This window comes from Mycteria americana, chromosome 14 (assembly GCF_035582795.1).
Source record: "Mycteria americana isolate JAX WOST 10 ecotype Jacksonville Zoo and Gardens chromosome 14, USCA_MyAme_1.0, whole genome shotgun sequence".
Taxonomy (NCBI): Eukaryota; Metazoa; Chordata; class Aves; order Ciconiiformes; family Ciconiidae; genus Mycteria; species Mycteria americana.
In genome coordinates this window covers 14,808,780-14,819,736 of record NC_134378.1, presented here as the reverse complement: position 1 = coordinate 14,819,736, position 10,957 = coordinate 14,808,780, and the positions used below count along the sequence as shown (strand labels likewise).

The following is a 10,957-nucleotide window of genomic DNA, read 5'->3' as shown; positions in this document are numbered from 1 at the left end:
CCCCGCCCGGGGGTCCCCCCCGCCCCGTGCTCCCCCCAGCCGGCGGGACGAAGGCCGAGCGGCGGCGGCGCCGGTGCCCTTCTCCCAGGGCCGCCTCAGGGGGGAAGGGGAGCGGGGAGCACCCCCGTCACGACCGTTTCACTGACGTTTAGCGCCCGCGCTGGTGACGTCGTGCCGTCACGCCGGAAGCACTCCGCTGCCTCTGGCGTGTTTCCGCTTCCGCGGCCTCCCCTTCCTTTCCGCCGCGCCGCACGCGAGGTAGGAGCGCGGTCGCGTCGCTGCTGCGGAGGGAGCGCCCGGGGCGGCCCGGCCGGCGGGGGTCGGCGGGGCTCAGGGGGCCGGGGGGCGGCGGGGGGTGCTCTTTCCTCGGTTCCCGGGCTGCCATGAGGCCGGGGGAGGGGGCGGCGTGCTGCGGGCCGGGCCCGCTCCCCGCGGGGCTGGTTGGCTGTAGGGAGCGGGGGTGGGGTAGGCCTTGCGGGGACGGCCCGTGAGCCCCGCCTTGCTCCTCCTAGGTGTTACCGCTTGGTGCAGTGCCGCAGCGGCAGCCCGAACGAGATGCAGAACGACGCCGGGGAGTTTGTGGACCTCTACGTCCCGCGGAAGTGGTGAGCGGTTGCCTTCAGCGGCGAGGGTGCCGGTGGGATGGCGGGCCTGCAGCGCGGGCACCCCGGGGAGCTGGGCCCTCGGCAGTCAGCCCGACCAGAGGCCGGTACGGCCTCTGCAAAAGCACTTTTTTTTTTTTTTTTGTAGCGAATATCTGGAAAAAAAACCCCTCTGTTTTCTGTCTGTTTCTGTACGTTTAAGTATCTTACGTAAAATATGTGAAGCAAAGATTAAAGTTGAAGAGCAGTGACGAGTCACTGTTGACTCTCAACAGTAAAGTTGAAGAGCATACGTGGCAGTGACAGCTCAACGTATGGTTCCTTTCAGAAGCAGGCATGCACGTTTGTAGTATGGTAATGTTTCTGCGCTACAAGCTCTCGTAGTGAACCTGTTAAGCCATCGCTTGTTGCCTTGGTAGCGCATCTTAAGTACAACTTTGAGATTATAGTAAATGGATAGTGAGAAGCTTTTTTGTAAATGTGTGTGTTAAAAAAAAAAATCACGAAAAAGCAAACCATTTGTATGTGTTTTGTTCGGTTTAAGTGAAACTTTTTTTACAGCCTGGGATTTCTGAGGGTTTGCATACTGAGTGTCCTGACAACTGTAATGGCTCCCGAGGAAAAAGGCATAGAAGCTGCATTCTCATCAATTACCTTGATTGCTGTATTTTTTTGCACTTTAGGAAAGAAAAACTTGATATTCTGTGTGTTTTGAAGGCCTGTGCTCCTGTGTGCCCTGTATAGGGGTGAACTGGGCATATAAAAACCAAAGTGAAGGGATAGTTGGCAACTTAGCACGATGCTACCAAGTGAAAGTCTCCTTTAAATGTACCTGAAGCTGCATTTTAATTTGCATGTAGATTTGGCTTTAAGGGTTTTTTTTCATTGTCACTGTCCGTTTCCTTGTGTTTAAATATATCTTGTTATTTTATTCCTTAGTTCTGCTAGCAACCGAATAATTGGTGCTAAGGATCATGCTTCTATTCAGATAAATATTTCTGAGGTAAGTTTCATAACAGAAGTATGCGATGAGAGCGCTACACCTTTAAACTTTTGATAGAAGTTAAGAAATCTTAACAGCTTGTGATGCATTTCCAAATAATTCACTAGAGACCATATGAAGCGTAGAGCTTGAGGGCTTTCAACCATACAAGTATATTACTATGTTACCCCTGGTTATTTTTGGAAAATATTGGAATTTAATATTTCCTATTGCAAAATATTCATTAGAGGCAATTTCATAAGGCTCTGCACATTCTGTTCCAGTGCTTAACTGTTTGACTAAATACAACTTCCTAACTCTAGATATTTAGAGTTATAAATTAGGGAATTCCTTGTCCTGAAGGAAAGAAGGAGAAGAAGTGCTTGTTTCTGCGAGATTCTTACCCCTTCTACCTTCACCTGTCTGTAAGAAAGTACCATTCTTCAGTCTGTCCTTGTGCACCCTGTTTTTTAATTTTTTATTCTTGTTGATCATCTCTGTGCTTTTTCTAGTTTGTCCAACCTTTAAGAAAGATACAGTTTCCAGAGCAGAACTCTTTCTGTTCTACTTTGCTTAACTAAAATGCCATCTTCTGTGTTTTGCTTGAATCAATTCTGTTAATACTTGACACTGCTGCTCTTGATAGGTGACAAACGAGATTGCTCATGTGTTTCGTGTGCAGCATTATCATTTCATTAACTCAGTGCTTGGGCTATTATAGGCTTAGAATTTTTCCTGAGGCATGCTGGTTATTTATATTGACTTGGTATTGTACATTTAGTTTTCTTTCTGTAACATAAGGAATTTGTTCTCGTCAAAGTTTAATTTCATCTTCTCAAAGTAGCGTTATTGCAAATCCCTCCAAGCCTAACATATATGCTGAGAAAACCACAGTAGACCTTGACTCCTGCAGGATCCCAGTTAACGCACGTGGGCTCTGGTTAAACTCCTTTTAGCATGCTTTTTTCCCCCATTTGTTTATTGGTATTCACCTTGCAGGAATTCTGTGGACACAATGTTCCTATAGCTTGTGAGCTATATAGCTTGATTTATTTCTTCTTGAATGGGAGACCACAAGACTACATTCCTGTATTTTTAAACAACTGGCTGTCTTATGTTATCTGTCTGACGTAAGAAATCATTTTAAAAAATGCTCTGTTTGCCATTTCCTGTAAATGTTAAGGCAGATACTTTTCTTGTTCACTGTGTTTCATTCCTTCAGTGATCCCTATTTTTTGCTTTCAAAGGATCAGAGATTAGCACAGCTCGAAAACAAACTCACATGGTATTACAGGGTTCGCTACACTGTTTAATTTCATGATTTATATTGTTTAGTTTTTTTTCCTGTTAAATCTCTCAGCAACTGGAGGAAGAGACAATTTGTGTGTCTGAACTTGGGCGTTTTTCTACCTGTGTAACAAGACTGTCCCCTTCCCCCTTCACTTCAATTTTGTCTAATATTGACCTTAAAAGAAACACGAAAAAATAACAAAGGCAGTAAAATCCCCAAGTAAACTTTACATTGAACTTTTCCATTTTTTTAGAACTTGAGCATTTTCTTCTTCTAGCTACCGTTTTGTATTGTGTTCTTGTTATGCTGTGTGATCCATTAAATTTTATAGTTGCACTATGTAATTAAATTTGCTGTGAAAAGATAGTCTATAGTTGTCTTTCTAACTTCAGTATTTGCTTAGAGTTTTTGTAATTTGCAGAAAAATATTTGCAAAATTTAACAAGTAATTTTTATCTTTGAGTGCTTGGCAAGTGTGATGTAAGAGCATAAAATTTTATAAGAATCTGTGTGGAGTAACTTACTTGTAATTACAGGTTGACAAGGTAACAGGCAGAGTAAATGGCCAGTTCAAAACGTATGCCATTTGTGGAGCAATTCGTAGAATGGTAGGTATTTTCTTGAGCTACAAAATGGTTGTGCTTCTTTTTATATTGATTAGTAATTTTTTAGATTTATATTTGGCCCTGAAAATGTAATGTGCCTTCAGCTCATTCTAGAGGAAGAGCTTTTGTGGGATAATGAAGACAGAGTGAAGACGTGAACAAATTCAATTGCAAGAATCAGTTTCTTCTGTTTTTTTCCTCCATCCTTTGGTTTGTAGAATTATGTAGTTTATATTTTTTTAAAATCACTGAAGGATGCAAGTGGATTTTTTCCTTTTAAGAATGTACCAAGCTACTAATATCTGGCTTTTATCTGTTGTTTATGATTATTGGAGATGATACTACCATGACTTGAATTTGTTAAACATGGTGTGAAGCTTCCTAGAGTTCATCAGAAGTCTGCTTACCCAGAAATATATCTTGTTAATGCAAGTGTATAAGTTATCAAGTTAAAACTATTTCTTATTCTAAAGGATGACAAATAATTTAACAGCTTATTTTGAAAACACTAGTCTGTGCATAAAAAATGCAGTGATCTGTGGAAGGCGTTGTGCATTTCACTACCAGCATTAAATGCTGCAGCTGCGTCTCTTTTTAATGTGTATCGGCAAGTATTTGGTCACTTCAGAATCATCTTTTATTTTTTTAAAGGGTGAATCAGATGACTCCATTCTGCGTCTGGCAAAAAATGATGGAATTGTTTCCAAGTACGTATGTTTATCTTACGCTCTAACTCTTGCAGGGGTAGCATCTATACCCAAATCCAACTTTTAAGATGAAAATGTATACACTGTATTTATAGGATGATTACACAGTTGGTCAAAAATATTTACTTCAGCTGGTGAAGCACACTGGTTTGTAACAATGTTTGTTTCATTTTCTTTTAGGAACTTCTAACTGAAGGAACTCTGGTATGGAACATCTGATGTAAAATAAACAGTTCAAACCTATATTGTGCTATGTCTTTTGTTCAAGTCATAAACATCAGTGGATTTATTATAGCTAGTCTGAAAAGAGTTAGAAATATGTGTCTTCAAAAGATATACAGATTCTGATTATGAATTCTTAAAACAAATCAGCTTGTAAAGCAGTGCCAGAATTGAAAATCAAGGACTTCCACTTCATTCTTTGGTTCACTATCATCTTTCTTTTCCAGATTTAGTAAGTTTTGCAATTGTAGCTCAATTCCTTTTTTGGTCTGTAATGGAACATTTTGCAATGTAGCAACCTAATTCAGCTTGCTGCTTTTTCACTGGAAAAACTAAGGGGATTCTTTTGGTTATGTTGTCAACGTTTAGTGGTTTTTCTGCTGATAGAGGCTCACAATATTTATTGTGCCATTGACACATTCTTTAAGTGAATTACTAAAACTGGAATTCATAGAAAACTGTCTTATCAGAAATACTTCTTGGCATGCTAGCAGATTCATTGCCATGTGAGAGAGACTCTTAAAGTTTTACCTTTTTACTCTTATGTAAGACCTTGATGCTGAAAAGCAGGAAAATTAAGGAGAAATAACTCGGAATTTTTGGCAATACTTAAAGAAATTACTTAGTAGCCCTTTAAGGGCTAGATAGACTTTCTACCTGCTGATGCGTTATTTTTTTTTGCTATCTTACCAGCGGAATCGAGGGAGGATGCAAGCAGTTTGAATGATACTACATCTGCTGACATTGCCTCTCTTATCTGTCAGTTCCCTGTCTCTGGCTAATTTCCATCACTTCACGCTTCTGACATAGCACAAGTTTTTATAATGTAGTTTAAAGGAATTGCTTCAAGGTTTTACCTGTTGTACTTCAGGTGTTTAATTTGAACTGGTTGGTTTTCTGATAATGTAAAGCTTCTGAAGCAGTTATTGTGAAAAAATAAAATACTATCTGTTGGCTCAGGCTACACTGATACTCAAACCACAAGCTTTGCTGAGTTACCGTCAGACATTAACTTCAGATACTGGATTAGAAATAAGGTTGGTTATCCTGCAGGGCTGAGATCATAGATGTACTGTCAAACTCCAGTGTTTAAAAGATCTACAATCATCCTGACGTTGCAGTACTGTATTCTGACACCTCTGAACTTGCTTCTGCTTTGTGTGTCAAAACAGGCCAGAAATTGTTGTTTTGTGGCAATTTTTTTTTCTTTGATGAGCTCTTCACATCCGGCTTTGGTATTGCATTTGGAAAGTGCTATGCCTAAGGTGCTATAGCTGTACTAATGAACTTTGGGATCTCGCGCGTCATTCTAGTGGGCCACTGCTTTTGGCAGTATTACAACTTCGTTATGTCTTAACAGCATTAAGCACTGTATTAAACTGCAAAAGCTCTCCACAATCTTTTCTTACACTGTCTGGCAGAAATCAGAATTGTAGTAAGTGCTAAGCTAGAAGCAACTGCTGGCACTAAGATATGGGTATGAGAAGGGAAAGAATAGGTGTTCAGAGAAGAGCAGACACTTTTGTGTCTTCAAGTGTCCAGTTAAAATCATTGGCACCTCTATTGGGAAAAGAGATTTCTGATTTACTTTGGCTATAATTCCACAGGGACTTAAAAGCATGGTGTCTTTTCTTGTGGTATAATATCTCAGATTTTTGTTCCACAGGAGGGATACAAGAAAAGGCTGTATCCTTTCTTCCAGGTGCTGCTTTTGTGTTGGTAGATTTTGCACACAGCAGGTTTATTTGTCAGTCGATGCTTAGCACTTAAATAAAATGTCATCTATGTTTTTGGTAGTTTTAAAATATGCCAGCATGATATGACTAGTTTTGAAAACTTCCATTGTCAGCTGCATTTTACCAATTTCATAATACCTACAACTATACACAGGCTGTCCTTCAGATCGTGTGTTCTGATCTGCACGTTCTCAAGAATTACTGAGAGAGGTTATATCCAGATTACACGGTGTTCACTCCTGTGTGATCATCTCTAGGACAATGTTTGCGGTTGCCCTTACTCAGTCTCTGCATAGGCCCTCTCTCAAAGTTTTCTCAAGTGATAGAAACTGTTTTGGTGATGCTTTCCTGTTTATGCTGTCAGCTGTCTCCATGCAACGCTGGTTACCATGTGGCTTATTTCTGACTTGTTTGCTGTGGATGTATGTGGGTGTGGGAAACTTAAGCCTCAGACTTCTCTCAGCAGAGCCTGGAATAGGGATGCTATCACCTCTGAACTAAGAAGGAGGATGGCCGAACTACCCGACTGTAGTACCTTTCTCCTTATCTATATTTTTCTTACTTCTCAGACATGTCAAAGTGCATTATATTTCTTCGGAAGATCCTGTCTTGACACCATGGATAGCTATTGAATCTAAGCATAGCAAATCAGGCCATGGTGATGTGTAGTTGCAGTGCGGTGTGGTTTTTTAATTTGAATCAGGTTTTTTTTCAAATCGTAAAGTGAATTAGGATTTCAAGTGTAAGCCACTGTATAGATACAATGAAGTACGTAACTAAACCTTTGTTTCAGGAGCAATTTCAGCAGAGAAGACGGAAATCAACAGGCTGTTAGCCCTTTTTAGCATAGCTATAAACTAAAACATCTTTGGTTGCACATTCTGTCTTCCCACTGATAACACTTGAATTTACTAGTCCTCCTCCAAGCTGATAGAACTTTTAAAAGATAAACTCCTGGATGTTTCAAGTAAGGGGAACTCAGCTAAAAAGACCAAAAAAAGGCTTCATGTTGAATTTAATAATACAGAAAGCACACGAGAGAGATACCTTTTAAATATCACAAGCAGGGGAAAAAAAAAAAAACAACCCCACACTTTATTTTTGAGCTATTTTCTTCTGACATCTAAGTCAACCATGAAAGATGCATTAAAAAAAAGGGGCGGGGGGCTGTTAGTTGTGATTCTCTTGGAAGTAATTCATTTTTCCAGGAGATAAATCTCTGAAAACACAAATACAGTCTCCAAACTGGAGAGATTTTGGCTTGGCTTATGTCCAATCCTCATTACTTTCCTTTGTACACAGTAAAAGGAGATAAGTTTTAATTGGATTTGATGTTTCTTTCTGACATATCTTAAATTAGCTGCTTCTGCCTTGGCATTAGGGTAGAACTTTAAATAAAACCAGTAACTGTTTACTGCTGATAAATGCTTGGTTTACTAAAGAGTTTAGATATTGTTGACTTGCTTCTAATCCCCTGGGACTCTGTTCATCCATGTGGATTTCAGTGGAATTCCTCCATAAGGCAAAGTGAACCGACAGCTTAAAAGTTCAAGATGAACTTGAGGTCTCTCAGATGTCTTTTTAAGCAATAAAACTCCATTAGCATACAGCTATACCAAATTTACACTTCCGTATTGATTAAGAATTATGTTGTAATTTAAAACTTTCTTTGCTTTGTAATACTGATTGTTGCCGTCTGTTTTTCAGAATTTGAAAAGATGGAAACAAATTACTTTCTTCATTAATTTCTTGTCAAAATAAGCTTCTGAAATGTTATGGTGCCATATCCTAAAACCCAGTTCCACTGGCAATGGATTAGTGCTGTGCTAACGGCTTCCTGAAGGCCACGCGGTCTTCACCAGCGAGACTGCATAGCACATGAGGTCTTACGAAACTTTCTGCAGAAGCCTAACAAGGGAGGACATGTGTCCCTTTAAAAATCAATTTTGAGTTGCATTTTCTAGTATTGTGATGTAAAATGTTCTTTGTTTTCCTGGGACAGGAATAGTTCAGATCTTCTAGAGCCATGAAAGGGAATGAACTGTACTTGTACTGTACAAGATGGACAGAGTTGCCCTTACATGGTTACATTGCACCAAGTCGTGAAATTCTTTTCTGTTACTTACGAGGACTTGGCAGTGGCATCCTAAAGACATCTGATTTAACTGGGGCTATTCTAGTGTCTTTGGCCAAAATTTTGCCCCTCAGACAAGAGCCTAGCTACTCCTTAAAACACCTGGTTTTTTGGCAGGAGCTTGTAGATGTCTCATAATACCAATTTTTCTTTTAAGTCTTGACATTCTTTTAATGAACTACATGGTGTTGAAAAGCTGCTTTAGTCAATCTCAGCTGTCAGTGCGTTGTGATCAGAGGTCCAGGGTTAGGAGGCCGCTGCATCTTCTGTTGCTGGGGGCACAGAATTAGCAGCTTTGATAACGTCACCCTTGCTTGCAAGGTGCCAGACAGGCAAAACACTGCCAAGGCTGGGAGAAGACAAGAGGCAACGTGCTTCCCTGGCATCACTTGTGCTTCACTGCAGAAAGGAGCACCATGACTCCGAAGAGGAATAAAAAAGGCCCGGAGTGTCTTTTGCCTTCATGTATAATCCATTACTGCGGCTCTCTGCTTCCTGGCTCAAGCTCCCAAGGAGAGCTTAGAGCAGAGGCTGTCCCGCTGCTGCTCCCTACAGAAAGGAAGCTGGGACGGCTTGCGAGGGATAGAGTTTATTTTCCTAAAGCATGCACTCGTGCTGGAGGCTGCTGAAAGCCTACCTAGCTGACTGAGCTAAGCTGTTACACTAGCTTTGGCAGCAATTTTGTTTTTCAGTTGGATGTTAGGGAGAGCTGTCTGCTGTCTGTTCCCATCTCCTGTTTTGCTCAGTTGCTGTCACTCTTGGTGATACACAGAGATAAAAACACCGCTGCTGCAAATATTACTTTGAACAGGTTAAGGGAGGTTTTGATTTTAGTTAATTCATTTAGTTGAGGCATCCCAGGGGAGGCAGCTTCCCCATATGTGTGTTGGACTAATCAGCCATGGAAAAAACATAGAAAACTAATTGGGCATTTTTCCTGCTGGGAAATACGCTATTGTTTAACATCAGACAGGAGTTCTCCTTGACTAAATCCCCAATAGGAACTGCAGGTATTAGGATTTTAAGAATTAAGAACAATTAATAAGGTCAATGTGGGAATTTTTTTTTAATGTATTATGATGAAAAAGGTATTATTTTAACATGTATTCTCAGATAGCCGATAGCGAGTAAAACAAATGCGGCCAGGCTGCACAAACCATATTATTCTGCATCATACATACCCAAGGTTTAGTCTGTTAATAAATCCTGTTCTGTGGTTTCTTTCTAGTGGACTGGGACTGTGAAGAAAAGCAAATACATGCCTGTTCTGCTGAGGATTCGGGACCCTCAGTTTGGGAGCAGAGCGTTAGCTGATTTTTGCAGTCCTGTGGCGGGTTGACCATGGCCGGCTGCCAGGTGCCCACCCAGCTGCTCCCTGCTCCCCCTCCTCAACAGGACAGAAAATAAGATGGAAGAGCTTGTGGGTGAAGGAAGGGAGATCACTTACCAATTACTGTCATGGGCAAAAGGGGAAAATTAATTTATTGCTTATTAAAACGGAGTTGGATGGTGAGAAACCCCTACCATCCCCTTTTCCTAGGCTCAGCTTCAGGGCAACACCCTCTCTGGCGCCCGGAGCTCCCAGTCCTCCCCCAGCCCCAGTGCTCGCAGGGCTGTCTCTCTCAATTTTTTTTTTTTTTTTTACCTCCCCCATTTTGCCCATTCCTACACACGTTTTCCCAGCCATGCCCCCAGCATTGCTGAGGGGCTCAGCTGTGCCCTGTGGCAGGCGGCTGGAGCCGGCCGGAACAGGCCAGAACCGGCTGTGTCCGGCATGAGGTGGCCCTGCTTCTCCTCACAGAGGCCCTCCTGCCAACGCCTGGGCACCCACAGCCAGCACAGCTCTCGTCCCGATCAAAAGGTAGTTAAAATAAAAACCTTTGGTGCTACAACCGGTGATGGGCTTCAGCAATGCCTTGTTTTTGTGTTGCGCTTCCCCTGCGGCAGATCTCTGCCAGCTTTACGGGGACATACGTATATCTATCCATGTTTCACACCTGGGAAGGCGATGGCGCTCCGGAAGTGAGGTGCCATCTGTCAGACATCTGATAGCACCAGGATTAAAACGCAGATCTTCGGAGCCCCAGAGCTGTACGTATATTACCTGTTAACCCACGGCAGGTGTTCTGGGAGGATGGAGGACGATCCTTGTGCAGGGAGGCCAGGCTTGCTGGGTGTCAACTGGGGATTATTGCAGGGATGGAAGTAAAAGTCATGCTTTGCATTTTGATGAGCCGACTGTAAGCTGTGCGCTGGGACAGGCCACATACATCAAAATTAAGCTGTTGCTTATCTGGCTTTGAATGCAATAATCTTTTCACTGCTTTCATAGGGCCCCAGAGTTCTGAGAAGCACCTTGATCCATCTATTGATGCATACCAAAAGGCAATGCACTGGCGTCCTGATGTGAAGTTACTCAAACTGTCGCCCGCTCTCATGAGTGGCAGTGCCTGTCAGGCAAGTAAGGTTGAGCAAAAACGCTAAGATACTGCATGTTTTATTTCACAAAACAGCATTTTCGTAAAGTGTTTAGCACAAGTCTATATGGGGTACTCATTGAGCTGGGAAATGTGATAGTTCATGCTCTAGGCAAAGTCTTTCAAATGTCTGAGGCTGAATAAAAATAGCACTTCAAAATAAATTGGGTAGTGCACTGGGGAGGTGGCAGAGATCATTAC

General features: G+C 41.9%; 1 protein-coding gene across 1 annotated transcript; it reads left to right on the top strand.

Moving 5' to 3' along the window:
* The first annotated feature begins 126 nt into the window (after window positions 1-126).
* RPS21 (ribosomal protein S21) lies at window positions 127-4,430 on the top strand. The gene is made up of 6 exons (XM_075517353.1): window positions 127-258; window positions 513-605; window positions 1,542-1,605; window positions 3,412-3,483; window positions 4,132-4,187; window positions 4,368-4,430. Exons 2-6 carry the CDS (start codon window positions 556-558, stop codon window positions 4,375-4,377), a joined length of 252 nt encoding a protein of 83 aa, XP_075373468.1. The 5' UTR covers window positions 127-258; window positions 513-555; the 3' UTR covers window positions 4,378-4,430.
* Window positions 4,431-10,957: the final 6,527 nt, after the last annotated feature.